This window comes from Notothenia rossii, assembly GCF_949606895.1.
Source record: "Notothenia rossii genome assembly, chromosome: 10".
NCBI lineage: Eukaryota > Metazoa > Chordata > Actinopteri > Perciformes > Nototheniidae > Notothenia > Notothenia rossii.
Genome location: NC_136908.1, coordinates 1,679,308 through 1,696,053, shown reverse-complemented (window position 1 = coordinate 1,696,053; position 16,746 = coordinate 1,679,308). Strand labels below are relative to the sequence as shown.

At 42.9% G+C, this 16,746-nt stretch overlaps 2 protein-coding genes across 3 annotated transcripts in view; both read left to right on the top strand.

Annotated features, from left to right (window-relative positions):
• Positions 1-3,409: 3,409 nt before the first annotated feature.
• On the top strand, positions 3,410-15,182 carry LOC307022050 (uncharacterized protein; the record flags this gene model as incomplete). Its single annotated transcript, XM_079654624.1, has 7 exons — positions 3,410-3,540; positions 3,626-3,694; positions 4,302-4,370; positions 4,459-4,527; positions 5,423-5,491; positions 13,313-13,420; positions 15,162-15,182. The coding sequence occupies exons 1-7, from the start codon at positions 3,511-3,513 to the stop codon at positions 15,180-15,182; spliced, it is 435 nt and encodes a 144-aa protein (XP_079510750.1). The 5' UTR covers positions 3,410-3,510.
• LOC307022910 (uncharacterized protein) overlaps positions 15,035-16,746 on the top strand; it is a 153,231-nt gene continuing 151,519 nt past the window's right edge. Inside the window, exon 1 of one of the 2 annotated variants that reach the window (XM_079655837.1) lies at positions 15,035-15,646. In XM_079655837.1, coding sequence (XP_079511963.1) covers positions 15,466-15,646 — 181 coding nt within the window. In that variant the 5' untranslated portion in view covers positions 15,035-15,465. The remainder of the gene's footprint in view (positions 15,647-16,746) is intronic. The other variant, XM_079655838.1, reaches the window with a different exon arrangement.

Here is a 16,746-nt window from a genome sequence, read left to right as displayed (position 1 = left end):
TTACTCAAGTACAAGATCTGAGTACTTCTACTTTTACTCAAGAACAAGACCTGAGTACTTCTACTTTTACTCAAGTACAAGACCTGAGTACTTCTACTTTTACTCAAGTACAAGACCTGAGTACTTCTACTTTTACTCAAGAACAAGATCTGAGTACTTCTACTTTTACTCAAGAACAAGACCTGAGTACTTCTACTTTTACTCAAGTACAAGACCTGAGTACTTCTACTTTTACTCAAGTACAAGACCTGAGTACTTCTACTTTTACTACAATATCTTAGTATTTCTACTTTAACTCAAGAACAAGATCTGAGTACTTCTACTTTTACTACAATATCTGAGTATTTCTACTTTAACTCAAGTACAAGATCTGAGTACTTCTACTTTTACTCAAGAACAAGATCTGAGTACTTCTACTTTTACTCAAGTACAAGACCTGAGTACTTCTACTTTTACTTCAAGTACAAGATCAGTGTACTTCTACTTTTACTCAAGTACAAGATCAGAGTACTTCTACTCTTACTTAAGTACAATATCTGAGTACTTCTACTTTTACTCAAGAACAAGATCTGAGTACTTCTACTTTTACTTAAGTACAATATCTGAGTACTTCTACTTTTACTCAAGTACAAGATCTGAGTACTTCTACTTTTACTAAGTACAAGATCTGAGTACTTCTACTTTTACTCAAGTACCAGATCTGAGTACTTCTACTTTTACTCAAGTACAAGATCTGAATACTTCTATGTTTACTCAAGTACAAGATCTGAGTACTTCTACTTTTACTCAAGTACAAGATCTGAGTACTTCTACTTTTACTCAAGAACCAGATCTGAGTACTTCTACTTTTACTCAAGTACAAGATCTGAGTACTTCTACTTTTACTCAAGTACAAGACCTGAGTACTTCTACTTTTACTTCAAGTACAAAATCAGAGTACTTCTACTTTTACTCAAGTTCAAGATCTGAGTACTTCTACTTTTACTCAAGTACCAGATCTGAGTACTTCTACTTTTACTCAAGTACAAGACCTGAGTACTTCTACTTTTACTCAAGTACCAGATCTGAGTACTTCTACTTTTACTCAAGTACAAGACCAGAGTACTTCTACTTTTACTCAAGTACAAGATCTGAGTACTTCTACTTTTACTCAAGTACAAGACCTGAGTACTTCTACTTTTACTCAAGTACAAGACCTGAGTACTTCTACTTTTACTCAAGTACAATATCTGAGTACTTCTACTTTTACTACAAGATCTGAGTACTTCTACCTTAACTCAAGTACAGGATGTGAGTACTTCTCCCTCCTCTGAGAGTATAAATATCTAACAGCAGTTTTAATGAGAGTTAATGGTTCTCTAACAGGGGGATCTGGGGCCTGTGGGACCTTCAGGAGCTGTGGGAGAACACGGTCTGGGGATCATTGGGCCGAAGGTAACGTGAACACAGAATATAATCACTATATTGAAGCATATATACAGGACTGTCTCAGAAAATTAGAATATTGTGATAAAGTTCTTTATTTTCTGTAATGCAATTAAAAAAACAAAAATGTCATACATTCTGGATTCATTACAAATCAACTGAAATATTGCAAGCCTTTTATTATTTTAATATTGCTGATTATGGCATACAGCTTAAGAAAACTCAAAAATCCTATCTCAAAAAATTAGAATAGTTCCTCAGACCAAGTAAAAAAAAAAGATTTATAACAGCAAAACACAATCAAACATTTGAAAATGTCCATTAATGCACTCAGTACTTGGTTGGGAATCCTTTTGCACGGATTACTGCATCAATGCGGCGTGGCATGGAGGCAATCAGCCTGTGGCATTGCTGAGGTGTTATGGATGCCCAGGATGCTTCAATAGCGGCCTTTAGCTCATTAGCATTGTTGGGTCTGGTGTCTTTCAGCTTCTTCTTCACAATACCCCACATATTCTCTATGGGGTTCAGGTCAGGGGAATTTGCAGGCCAACCGAGGACAGTAATGCCATGGTCAGTACACCAGTTACTGGTGGTTTTGGCACTGTGGGCAGGTGCCAGATCATGCTGGAAAATGAATTCCTCATCTCCATAGAGCTTTTCAGCAGACGGAAGCATGTAGTGCTCTAAAATCTCTTGGTACACAGCTGCATTTACTCTGGGCTTGATGAAACACAGTGGACCAACACCAGCAGCTGACATGGCTCCCCAAACCATCGCTGACTGTGGGAACTTCACACTGGATTTCAAGCAACTTGGATTTTGCTCCTCTCCAGCCTTTCTCCAGACTCTGGCGCCTTGACTTCCAAATGAAATACAAAACTTGCTTTCGTCTGAAAAGAGGACTTTGGACCACTGTGCAACTGTCCAGTGCTTCTTTTCCTTAGCCCAAGTCAGACGCCTCTTCCGTTGTCTTGAGTTCAGAAGTGGCTTGACCATGGGAATACGGCAATTGTAGCCCATTTCCCGGACACGTCTGTGAACAGTGACTTTTGATACCTGGACTCCAGCTTCAGTCCACTGTCTTTGAAGCTCCACCAAATTCTGGAAGCGACTCTTCTTCACAATGCTGTTGAGGCTGCGGTCATCTCTCTTGGTTGTGCAGCGTTTCCTGCCACATTTCCCCCTTCCAACAGACTTTTTGTGGATGTGCTTTGAAACTGCACTCTGTGAACAGCTTGTTCTTTGAGAAATTTCTTTTTGTGTCTTACCCTCCTGATGGAGGGTGTCAATGACGGTCCTCTGGACAGCAGTCAGATCAGCAGTCTTCCCCATACTTGTGATTTAGTTTACTGAACCAAGCTGAGTGTTTTTCAAGGCTCAGGAAACCCTTGCAGGTGTTTCGAGTTAATTAGACGATTCAAGTGATTCGTTGAACACCCTACTAGTATACTTTATCATGATATTCTAATATTTAGAGATAGGATATTTGAGTTTTCTTAAGCTGTATGCCATAATCAGCAATATTAAAATAATAAAAGGCTTGCAATATTTCAGTTGATTTGTAATGAATCCAGAATGTATGACATTTTTGTTTTTTTAATTGCATTACAGAAAATAAAGAACTTTATCACAATATTCTAATTTTCTGAGACAGTCCTGTATATATATATATATATATATATATATATATATATGCTTCATGTATGAAATGCATGGAGCAGCAGAGTTATACAAACTGATCCGGTCACATATTTTTTGATTATTATTCTCAAAGCAAATATCAAGTTTTAACAACAGAGGACAAACTGTATGGAGAAAGTTACATTAAGGAGAATAGGTTTAAATGTTTAACTAATAAATACAAGTAAGACATTTGTCCTTTTCATTAATTGAAATGAGATCATAATGTTTTGAATTACACGTTTTTTGATTTGGAGATTTTAAATGAACTCTATACATCTGAATATGTGCACCTGTAGGTCAATTTGATGTTTGCTAATATGCAGACACATCAGCAATGTCTCACTTCCTGTCCTCCTGCAGGGCCACAAAGGGAACAATGGACCCGTTGGACCTCCAGGGATGAAGGGAGAAAGTTCCCCAGGACCTCAGGTGAGAGGAAACACTCATTACACTTTAATTATCCTCATATTTAAAGCAGAAGTTTGAAAGTGAACATGTTTTCTGTGATCGTTAGGGTCGGCCTGGATTACCGGGACTTCCAGGAGAGATGGGACCAGAAGGGAAAGGACTACCTGGAGCTAAGGTGAGGCAACACAATGCATGAAGTGAGGGGACGGGTGCAAAGGCTCATGGGAAATGTAGTTCCATTCACCGTTACCGTAGTGAGAACATTTAAAATATATATTTATATTATGAACAGATTAAAGCTTTGGACCTGAGTTTAAGGTTTTGGCTTTATGCAAAAAACTAAAAACAAAATAAAGTTTAAATAGGACGGAGGATTCGCTAAGGCTCATGGGAAATGTAGTTCCATACAACATACCATAGTTAAAAAATGAGTTTTGTTGCAAGCAATTTCAAATCATTTCTACCAAAGACAAAGCGTAACGTAAACCTGAAGATGATTCACCGATTAGAGACTGCTTCAACATAGTCTTGTGTTTTTAATAATATGTGCATGCCCTTTATCGAATAGTGTTTCAATACGAATAAAGGTATTTTGATTCTTCGAACATGACACCTCTTCATAAATGTGGACATGCTGCAGAATGTAGAGCACGTCATGTGGATCGATTCTACCAAAGACTGTTGATAGAACAAACTCAAATGTGTACAAGAAGATAAAGAGGTAGACTAAAACAGAGACTTGTATAATAGATGATATTGGTGTATCTGTGTCTGTTCTTCAGGGCGACAGAGGTTTGTCGGGGGTACCAGGACCATCAGGCCCTCCTGGGATTGGACTTTACGGACCCAAGGTCAGTGTGTGTTTCAAAACCTCTCTATTTCATAATGAGTTTATGAAGCCTTGTGTTTTTAAAGTACCGTGATGTGTTGCATCCTCAGGGCTCTACGGGGCAGAGTGGTCCTTCAGGCCTGATGGGGCCTCCAGGAGAGGGCATCCAGGGGCCAAAGGTAGGACATGCATGTGATGCAGAACATTTTGAGACTGTTTGAGTTCTAAAAACTGCTTTTACACGAGTCCAGAGTTCACCAAAACGTCCTCATAACGGCAGAGCCCATTGAGGGGCCGCCTGGTCGTCAGGAGGGATAATCCTTCACACTCAAATGTAGGTTTTTGCCCATGGACAGTTTGACATGTCGACCCTCTGATTGAACCATTTGATCTGCGGAGCCACAACCAGAAACAATCCTGATCAGAACCCTTGACGAGCCTCGTCATTATTATGGTCCTACGACACGTTATGATTGGCTGAGAATAAGAAAATATCAAGGACAGACCATCTATTTCTATTTATTTATTTATTTGAGAAAGGGGCGGGTCATATCAGATTACTTTCTTCTCCCTGCTCCTTTTCGGGTACGGTGTGTTTATAGAGACATGTTCTGTAGATAATTGTTATACATTAAGTTGTGAATACCATCAACGGAACAAATACAAATGAAATGAAAAGATGTTGGTCTGCACGGATCGGTTCGATACCCATCCTTGATAAACAAAATAATACAGTTATCAATAATAATAATAATTATACTCTCTGATCCATTAAATTGTTCATTGTATAGATGACCACTGCCTCCTTTTATATCTATATCCTTTGCTTTTCCCTCAAACGATGTTTACATTTTGGATTATTTATTTCTAGTCTTTTAATGTCTCTAATGTAATGCCTTGTCTTTTTATGCTGCAACGCAAACATTTCCCAAATTGGGATCAATAAAGTATTTATTATCTAATCTTATCTCAAACCCATCCGTAGTGTCCTCTCCATGGACAGGACTTCAGGATGTCCCCGCATGCCGATGATACCCTCGTGTTGTTTACCAAATGACCTTTTCTTGTTCGTAGGGAGAGCCTGGCTTCAAAGGGCCGGTGGGTCCTCGGGGGCTTCCAGGGGATGGAGCACCAGGGGAGAAGGTACTCACATTTACACAGAACCACACTTTGCCTCTGGAACTGAACTGGAGAAGAGGTTTAGTCTCTCTGCTCCTGAGGCTTTGAAGCATGCTGCAAAGAGAGCTGAGACTCAGAGAGCAGAGACTCAGAGAGCTGAGACTCAGAGACTTAGAGAGCAGAGACTCAGAGAGCAGAGACTCAGAGAGCGGAGACTCAGAGAGCAGAGACTCAGAGAGCAGAGACTCAGAGACTTAGAGAGCAGAGACTCAGAGAGCTGAGACTCAGAGAGCAGAGACTCAGAGAGCAGAGACTCAGAGAGCAGAGACTCAGAGAGCTGAGACTCAGAGACTCAGAGAGCTGAGACTCAGAGAGCAGAGACTCAGAGACTTAGAGAGCAGAGACTCAGAGAGCTGAGACTCAGAGACTCAGAGAGCAGAGACTCAGAGAGCAGAGACTCAGAGACTTAGAGAGCAGAGACTCAGAGAGCAGAGACTCAGAGAGCAGAGACTCAGAGAGCAGAGACTCAGAGAGCTGAGACTCAGAGACTCAGAGAGCAGAGACTCAGAGAGCAGAGACTCAGAGACTTAGAGAGCAGAGACTCAGAGAGCAGAGACTCAGAGAGCAGAGACTCAGAGAGCTGAGACTCAGAGACTCAGAGAGCAGAGACTCAGAGAGCAGAGACTCAGAGACTTAGAGAGCAGAGACTCAGAGAGCTGAGACTCAGAGAGCAGAGACTCAGAGAGCAGAGACTCAGAGAGCAGAGACTCAGAGAGCTGAGACTCAGAGACTCAGAGAGCTGAGACTCAGAGAGCTGAGACTCAGAGAGCAGAGACTCAGAGAGCAGAGACTCAGAGAGCAGAGACTCAGAGAGCTGAGACTCAGAGACTCAGAGAGCTGAGACTCAGAGAGCTGAGACTCAGAGAGCAGAGACTCAGAGAGCTGAGACTCAGAGACTCAGAGAGCTGAGACTCAGAGACTCAGAGAGCAGAGACTCAGAGAGCAGAGACTCAGAGACTCAGAGAGCAGAGACTCAGAGAGCAGAGACTAAGAGAGCTGAGACTCAGAGAGCAGACACTAAGAGAGCAGAGACTCAGAGAGTGTCCCCTCTTCCTCATGTCTCTTCTACATCAACATGTGTCCCCTCTTCCTCATGTCTCCTCTACATCACCATGTGTCCCCTCTTCTTCATGTCTCCTCTACATCAACACGTGTCCCCTCTTCCTCATGTCTCTTCTACATCACCATGTGTCCCCTCTTCTTCATTTCTCTTCTACATCAACACGTGTCCCCTCTTCCTCATGTCTCTTCTACATCAACATGTGTCCCCTCTTCTTCATGTCTCCTCTACATCAACATGTGTCCCCTCTTCTTCATGTCTCTTCTACATCAACATGTGTCCCCTCTTCTCCATGTCTCTTCAACATCAACATGTGTCCCCTCTTCTTCATGTCTCCTCTACATCAACATGCGTCCCCTCTTCTTCATGTCTCTTCTACATCACCATGTGTCCCCTCTTCTTAATTTCTCTTCTACATCAACACGTGTCCCCTCTTCCTCATGTCTCTTCTACATCAACATGTGTCCCCTCTTCTTCATGTCTCCTCTACATCAACATGTGTCCCCTCTTCTTCATGTCTCTTCTACATCAACATGTGTCCCCTCTTCTCCATGTCTCTTCAACATCAACATGTGTCCCCTCTTCTTCATGTCTCCTCTACATCAACATGTGTCCCCTCTTCTTCATGTCTCTTCTACATCAACATGTGTACCCTCTTCTTCATGTCTCCTCTACATCAACATGTGTCCCCTCTTCTTCATGTCTCCTCTACATCAACATGTGTCCCCTCTTCTTCATGTCTCTTCTACATCACCATGTGTCTCCTCTTCTTCATGTCTCTTCAACATCAACATGTGTCCCCTCTTCTTCATGTCTCCTCTACATCAACATGTGTCCCCTCTTCTTCATGTCTCTTCAACATCAACATGTGTCCCCTCTTCTTCATGTCTCTTCTACATCAACATGTGTCCCCTCTTCCTCATGTCTCTTCTACATCAACATGTGTCCCCTCTTCCTCATGTCTCTTCAACATCAACATGTGTCCCCTCTTCTCCATGTCTCTTCTACATCAACATGTGTCCCCTCTTCTCCATGTCTCTTCTACATCAACATGTGTCCCCTCTTCTTCATGTCTCTTCTACATCAACATGTGTCCCCTCTTCCTCATGTCTCTTCAACATCAACATGTGTCCCCTCTTCTTCATGTCTCTTCTACATCAACATGTGTCCCCTCTTCTCCATGTCTCTTCTACATCAACATGTGTCCCCTCTTCTTCATGTCTCTTCTACATCAACATGTGTCCCCTCTTCTCCATGTCTCTTCTACATCAACATGTGTCCCCTCTTCCTCATGTCTCTTCAACATCAACATGTGTCCCCTCTTCTTCATGTCTCTTCTACATCAACATGTGTCCCCTCTTCTTCATGTCTCTTCTACATCAACATGTGTCCCCTCTTCCTCATGTCTCTTCAACATCAACATGTGTCCCCTCTTCTTCATGTCTCTTCTACATCAACATGTGTCCCCTCTTCCTCATGTCTCTTCTACATCAACATGTGTCCCCTCTTCTTCATGTCTCCTCTACATCAACATGTGTCCCCTCTTCTTCATGTCTCTTCTACATCAATATGTGTCCCCTCTTCTCCATGTCTCTTCTACATCAACATGTGTCCCCTCTTCCTCATGTCTCTTCAACATCAACATGTGTCCCCTCTTCTTCATGTCTCTTCTACATCAACATGTGTCCCCTCTTCCTCATGTCTCTTCTACATCAACATGTGTCCCCTCTTCTTCATGTCTCTTCTACATCAACATGTGTCCCCTCTTCCTCATGTCTCTTCTACATCAACATGTGTCCCCTCTTCTTCATGTCTCCTCTACATCAACATGTGTCCCCTCTTCTTCATGTCTCTTCTACATCAACATGTGTCCCCTCTTCTTCATGTCTCCTCTACATCAACATGTGTCCCCTCTTCCTCATGTCTCTTCTACATCAACATGTGTCCCCTCTTCCTCATGTCTCTTCTACATCAATATGTGTCCCCTCTTCTTCATGTCTCCTCTACATCAACATGTGTCCCCTCTTCCTCATGTCTCTTCTACATCAACATGTGTCCCCTCTTCTTCATGTCTCCTCTACATCAACATGTGTCCCCTCTTCTTCATGTCTCTTCTACATCAACATGTGTACCCTCTTCTTCATGTCTCTTCTACATCAACATGTGTCCCCTCTTCTTCATGTCTCTTCTACATCAACATGTGTCCCCTCTTCCTCATGTCTCTTCTACATCAATATGTGTCCCCTCTTCTTCATGTCTCTTCTACATCAACATGTGTCCCCTCTTCCTCATGTCTCTTCAACATCAACATGTGTCCCCTCTTCCTCATGTCTCTTCTACATCAACATGTGTCCCCTCTTCCTCATGTCTCTTCTACATCAACATGTGTCCCCTCTTCTTCATGTCTCTTCTACATCAACATGTGTCCCCTCTTCTTCATGTCTCTTCTACATCAACATGTGTCCCCTCTTCCTCATGTCTCTTCTACATCAATATGTGTCCCCTCTTCTTCATGTCTCTTCTACATCAACATGTGTCCCCTCTTCCTCATGTCTCTTCAACATCAACATGTGTCCCCTCTTCTTCATGTCTCTTCTACATCAACATGTGTCCCCTCTTCCTCATGTCTCTTCTACATCAACATGTGTCCCCTCTTCTTCATGTCTCCTCTACATCAACATGTGTCCCCTCTTCTTCATGTCTCTTCTACATCAATATGTGTCCCCTCTTCTCCATGTCTCCTCTACATCAACATGTGTCCCCTCTTCCTCATGTCTCTTCTACATCAACATGTGTCCCCTCTTCTTCATGTCTCCTCTACATCAACATGTGTCCCCTCTTCTTCATGTCTCTTCTACATCAACATGTGTACCCTCTTCTTCATGTCTCCTCTACATCAACATGTGTCCCCTCTTCTTCATGTCTCCTCTACATCAACATGTGTCCCCTCTTCTTCATGTCTCTTCTACATCACCATGTGTCTCCTCTTCTTCATGTCTCTTCAACATCAACATGTGTCCCCTCTTCTTCATGTCTCCTCTACATCAACATGTGTCCCCTCTTCTTCATGTCTCTTCTACATCAACATGTGTCCCCTCTTCTTCATGTCTCTTCAACATCAACATGTGTCCCCTCTTCTTCATGTCTCTTCTACATCAACATGTGTCCCCTCTTCTTCATGTCTCTTCTACATCAACATGTGTCCCCTCTTCTTCATGTCTCTTCTACATCAACATGTGTCCCCTCTTCCTCATGTCTCTTCAACATCAACATGTGTCCCCTCTTCTCCATGTCTCTTCTACATCAACATGTGTCCCCTCTTCTTCATGTCTCTTCTACATCAACATGTGTCCCCTCTTCCTCATGTCTCTTCAACATCAACATGTGTCCCCTCTTCTCCATGTCTCTTCTACATCAACATGTGTCCCCTCTTCTTCATGTCTCTTCTACATCAACATGTGTCCCATCTTCTTCATGTCTCTTCTACATCACCATGTGTCCCCTCTTCTTCATGTCTCTTCTACATCAACATGTGTCCCCTCTTCCTCATGTCTCTTCAACATCAACATGTGTCCCCTCTTCTCCATGTCTCTTCTACATCAACATGTGTCCCCTCTTCTTCATGTCTCTTCTACATCAACATGTGTCCCCTCTTCTTCATGTCTCTTCTACATCACCATGTGTCTCCTCTTCTTCATGTCTCTTCTACATCAACATGTGTCCCCTCTTCTTCATGTCTCTTCAACATCAACATGTGTCCCCTCTTCTTCATGTCTCCTCTACATCAACATGTGTCCCCTCTTCTTCATGTCTCTTCTACATCACCATGTGTCTCCTCTTCTTCATGTCTCTTCTACATCAACATGTGTCCCCTCTTCTTCATGTCTCTTCAACATCAACATGTGTCCCCTCTTCTTCATGTCTCCTCTACATCAACATGTGTCCCCTCTTCTTCATGTCTCTTCTACATCAACATGTGTCCCCTCTTCCTCATGTCTCTTCAACATCAACATGTGTCCCCTCTTCTTCATGTCTCTTCTACATCAACATGTGTCCCCTCTTCCTCATGTCTCTTCTACATCAACATGTGTCCCCTCTTCCTCATGTCTCTTCAACATCAACATGTGTCCCCTCTTCTCCATGTCTCTTCTACATCAACATGTGTCCACTCTTCTTCATGTCTCTTCTACATCAACATGTGTCCCATCTTCTTCATGTCTCATCTACATCAACATGCGTCCCCTCTTCTTCATGTCTCTTCTACATCACCATGTGTCCCCTCTTCTTCATTTCTCTTCTACATCAACACGTGTCCCCTCTTCTTCATGTCTCTTCTACATCAACATGTGTCCCCTCTTCTTCATGTCTCCTCTACATCAACATGTGTCCCCTCTTCTTCATGTCTCTTCTACATCAACATGTGTCCCCTCTTCTTCATGTCTCTTCTACATCAACATGTGTCCCCTCTTCTCCATGTCTCTTCTACATCAACATGTGTCCCCTCTTCTCCATGTCTCTTCTACATCAACATGTGTCCCCTCTTCTTCATGTCTCTTCTACATCAACATGTGTCCCTTCTTCTTCATGTCTCTTCTACATCAACATGTGTCCCCTCTTCTCCATGTCTCTTCTACATCAACATGTGTCCCCTCTTCTTCATGTCTCTTCTACATCAACATGTGTCCCCTCTTCCTCATGTCTCTTCTACATCAAGATGTGTCCCCTCTTCTCCATGTCTCTTCTACATCAACATGTGTCCCCTCTTCTTCATGTCTCTTCTACATCAACATGTGTCCCCTCTTCTTCATGTCTCTTCTACATCAACATGTGTCCCCTCTTCTTCATGTCTCTTCTACATCAACATGTGTCCCTTCTTCTTCATGTCTCTTCTACATCAACATGTGTCCCCTCTTCTCCATGTCTCTTCTACATCAACATGTGTCCCCTCTTCTTCATGTCTCTTCTACATCAACATGTGTCCCCTCTTCCTCATGTCTCCTCTACATCAACATGTGTCCCCTCTTCTTCATGTCTCTTCTACATCAACATGTGTCCCCTCTTCTTCATGTCTCTTCTACATCAACATGTGTCCCCTCTTCTCCATGTCTCTTCTACATCAACATGTGTCCCCTCTTCTCCATGTCTCTTCTACATCAACATGTGTCCCCTCTTCTTCATGTCTCTTCTTCATCAACATGTGTCCCTTCTTCTTCATGTCTCTTCTACATCAACATGTGTCCCCTCTTCTCCATGTCTCTTCTACATCAACATGTGTCCCCTCTTCCTCATGTCTCCTCTACATCAACATGTGTCCCCTCTTCTTCATGTCTCTTCTACATCAACATGTGTCCCCTCTTCTTCATGTCTCTTCTACATCAACATGTGTCCCCTCTTCTCCATGTCTCTTCTACATCAACATGTGTCCCCTCTTCTCCATGTCTCTTCTACATCAACATGTGTCCCCTCTTCTTCATGTCTCTTCTACATCAACATGTGTCCCTTCTTCTTCATGTCTCTTCTACATCAACATGTGTCCCCTCTTCTCCATGTCTCTTCTACATCAACATGTGTCCCCTCTTCTTCATGTCTCTTCTACATCAACATGTGTCCCCTCTTCCTCATGTCTCTTCTACATCAAGATGTGTCCCCTCTTCTCCATGTCTCTTCTACATCAACATGTGTCCCCTCTTCTCCATGTCTCTTCTACATCAACATGTGTCCATTCTTCTTCATGTCTCTTCTACATCCACATGTGTCCCCTCTTCTCCATGTCTCTTCTACATCAACATGTGTCCCCTCTTCTCCATGTCTCTTCTACATCAACATGTGTCCCCTCTTCTTCATGTCTCTTCTACATCAACATGTGTCCCCTCTTCTTCATGTCTCTTCTACATCAACATGTGTCCCCTCTTCTCCATGTCTCTTCAACATCAACATGTGTCCCCTCTTCTTCATGTCTCTTCTACATCAACATGTGTCCCCTCTTCTTCATGTCTCTTCTACATCAACATGTGTCCCTTCTTCTTCATGTCTCTTCTACATCAACATGTGTCCCCTCTTCTCCATGTCTCTTCTACATCAACATGTGTCCCCTCTTCTTCATGTCTCTTCTACATCAACATGTGTCCCCTCTTCCTCATGTCTCTTCTACATCAAGATGTGTCCCCTCTTCTCCATGTCTCTTCTACATCAACATGTGTCCCCTCTTCTCCATGTCTCTTCTACATCAACATGTGTCCATTCTTCTTCATGTCTCTTCTACATCCACATGTGTCCCCTCTTCTCCATGTCTCTTCTACATCAACATGTGTCCCCTCTTCTCCATGTCTCTTCTACATCAACATGTGTCCCCTCTTCTTCATGTCTCTTCTACATCAACATGTGTCCCCTCTTCTTCATGTCTCTTCTACATCAACATGTGTCCCCTCTTCTCCATGTCTCTTCAACATCAACATGTGTCCCCTCTTCTTCATGTCTCTTCTACATCAACATGTGTCCCCTCTTCTTCATGTCTTTTCTACGTCAACATGTGTCCCCTCTGTGGAAAGAGACTCTCTGTGTTGTGATCGTCTGTAACTCTGCTGCTGTCTCCATTCTTGGACGAGGACTCTCTTCAAAAAGATAGATCTTATTCTCAATGAGACCTCTCCTGGTTAAATAAAGGTAGGATAAAACAAATACAGTTATTACCAAATGTTCTGTAGTAAAGAGCGCTTTCTCCACAGGGTAACAGAGGCGTTCCTGGAGACCTGGGAAGGAAAGGAGACAGAGGAGACCTGGGAAGGAAAGGAGACAGAGGAGACCTGGGAGAGCCAGGAGCCAGCGGACTCACGGTAACACTAGAAATCCTTCATTGGTTATGAAACAGAGAAGGGCTTAAAGAGCAACTTGCAGGTTTTTGTTTTCTACATTTATGCTTAACCTTGCATGAAAATTACAATTAAAAAAGTTAATACAGGATTATATATGTTTTACGAGACATAAGGGCAGGAATTCAGAGGGAAAGGAGCCGTTTTGAGCTCTGCTACTAAAAACGGCTTTTTTTTTTAACATCAAACGCGTCATATTACGTCACATGTGGTAGCAACTTTCTCGGACTCGTTCTCTGCCCAATCAGGACATCGAGTCCACAGTTTCCCTCACAGGAAAAGGAGTGGAGCTAGCTTTTGTTCCTGAGTGCGTTGTGCGAGGTGTGGAGCTAATTTCCTGCCATAACTCCACAAACAAACTAAACAGGTTTTATAAATGATTCACTAACAAACACAATGTGGTTTGCAAATATAAAGCACCATCTACAAACTAATGCATTTAGTTTTGCAAAGAAAAAACGTGTCTATCAAACAAACACATAACATTTTTCTAATAAATCATATTTCAGAGACAAATTCAGCATAGGTTTTACAAGTACACAACTTTTTTTTACAACTACAAAACTTTACTTTACAATATAAAAGTAGGTAAATAATAAAGACTAAAAGACCATTTAAAGGAAAAAAGGGGAAAAACATGTTGAGTAACACGAATGAATAGATGAAATGTTGTGACTATAACACGGAATGCCGTGAGACTGGGTTGGCTGTTAAACGATGCACTAGTCATATTATAATTGTAATAGATTATAGCGTAGCCTTTGCATCAGTGTTGGTAAAACCTGTCAGGCCAGTTGATAATTTAGCAGGAGAGGACTCTTTAAAGTAGAGACACTACATACTGATATACACCTGAACATCAGCAGGAGAGGACTCTTTAAAGTAGAGACACTACATACTGATATACACCTGAACATCAGCAGGAGAGAACTCTTTAAAGTAGAGACACTACATACTGATACACACCTGAACATCAGCAGGAGAGGACTCTTTAAAGTAGAGACACTACATACTGATATACACCTGAACATCAGCAGGAGAGGACTCTTTAAAGTAGAGACACTACATACTGATATACACCTGAACATCAGCAGGAGAGGACTCTTTAAAGTAGAGACACTACATACTGATATACACCTGAACATCAGCAGGAGAGGACTCTTTAAAGTAGAGACACTACATATTGATATACACCTGAACATCAGCAGGAGAGGACTCTTTAAAGAAGAGACACTACATACTGATATACACCTGAACATCAGCAGGAGAGGACTCTTTAAAGTAGAGACGCTACATATTGATATACACCTGAACACTTTAGCAGGAGAGGACTCTTTAAAGTAGAGTTTCAGGTTTAGGATCAAAGCAGATATTCAGACTCATCATTTTTTTAATTTAAAGACACTTTGATAGTAAATGAAAAGCTAAGACACAGATCCTCAGAGAGTCAGGAGGACAGAGAAAGGCTTAAATCACTTCACACGTCATCATATTTACACACACGGAAACCTACCAACTAAGTTTGCAGTTAAAAAGCCATTATATCATTGTGGTGTTATTTTTTCTTCCTGCTTTTATTCTGAAATTCTCAACCCGGAAGTGACCTCTCTTGCTAACTGATAGCAACATGGAGTCTCGTCGCGACAGTTTTCTCTCTTTGTTCTCCCGATAAAGAGTGTTGTCTCCCGCAGTTCTGATCCTCCAGAGCCTCGGTGTGTCCGGATGAACTCTCCGAGTTTACTCTGATCTGTTCGGCTTCATCTGGAGCTTCTACCTTACCGAATACAGAAGTTAGCTTAGCATGCTAGCTGGAAACACGTTAGCAACAGTGTGAGAGTTTGATAGAGAAAAAAACACAATTAACTGTGTGGGTCGGAGTGTGTGTGCAGGAAAAGCTAGTGTGTGTGACAGAGTGTGTGTGCAAGAAAAGTTGCTGTGAACAGTGTGTGTGTGTGTGTGTGTGTGTGTGTGTGCGCGCGCGTGTGCGTGTGTTGTGTGTGTGTGTAAACATGAGTGTTGTGCTGCTCTCGTTGGTGAAGCAGAGACTCTCTGCAGCTGCTGAAGATATCTGTGTTCTGTTTGAAAGAACAATATCAGAGTACGAGGAGAAACTGTCTCGATCAAAAGAGGAACACGAGAGAGACCGGAAACTACTGGACGCTGTTTTACATTCTCAGATCCGGAGGACAGGTCGGTTCAGTGCACTCTTTAATGGATGTTCACTAGAGTAGATTAAACGTTTCAAAGCTCTATCATCGTGTAGCAGCTACAGTGGAGATATGGAGATGAGAACCTGAAGTCCTCCTCCAACAGAGCAACATGAATATATATAGGACATAGAACCAGGGGCGGACTGTGAGGAAAAAGTTGCCCGGCAATTAATTGACAGACAGGCCCACTTAAAGAGCCTGTGACACGAGTTTCCCCCATCATCCAAACCCATCAATTTGAGTAAATATTGTCCCCTTGAAAACCGTGACTGAACTGATTTTGGATATTTGTACTTTGATAACCATTAATCTGCCCTTCAATGTTGACCATTTCCTGGATCTTCTCTGGGATTCTTCAAGTCCCGCCAAATTATGTGTGACGTCATTGCGGGCACAGTTTTCCAGCTGCACCGTTGAGGATCCCAGCATCTGCATGTAAACGCGCGATGGCGCACACAGCAGCAAGCTCAGATAGCGATGACAGTTTAATTTTGAACGTGTCTGAGAGCTCATGAGCCTGAAGGATCGGTTTATGTTGTATCTGTTAGAAGTTTAGGAATTAGGTGCGTCAATATGGGCGATCATACGGTCATGTAGCCAGTGGTGGACTGGGACTAAAAATCATCCCGGGACTCTCGACCGGCCCACTTCGGTACCGCTAGTAAATTGACAACGGGGGGAGTGGGGGATGTGCTAGTGACTTATCCGACCGGCCCACTTCGGTACCGGCCCATAGGGATTCGTCCTGATGGCCAGTCCGGCGCCAATGCACCCAGCCCAGCCCACGTAAACTGTCAACGGGGGGAGCCTCGCTGCGGGGAAACGGTGGACCTAGTGTCCCGATCGGAGTGGGAATAATAATAATAATAATAATCCGTGCATTTTATCCATTAATTTCCCCAACATTGTGGTAAAAAAAAAACACGTTTAATCCACGTTGGTGTACTACTACAACCAGTGGTGTAGGCGGGATTTTTTTACTGGGTGGTGGGTGGACGGGAGACACTATGGACGCGCTCGTGAACTGTCAACGGGAGGGGGGGGGGGCCTGGTGGACCTCTGTGTCGCCTGTCAGCGCAA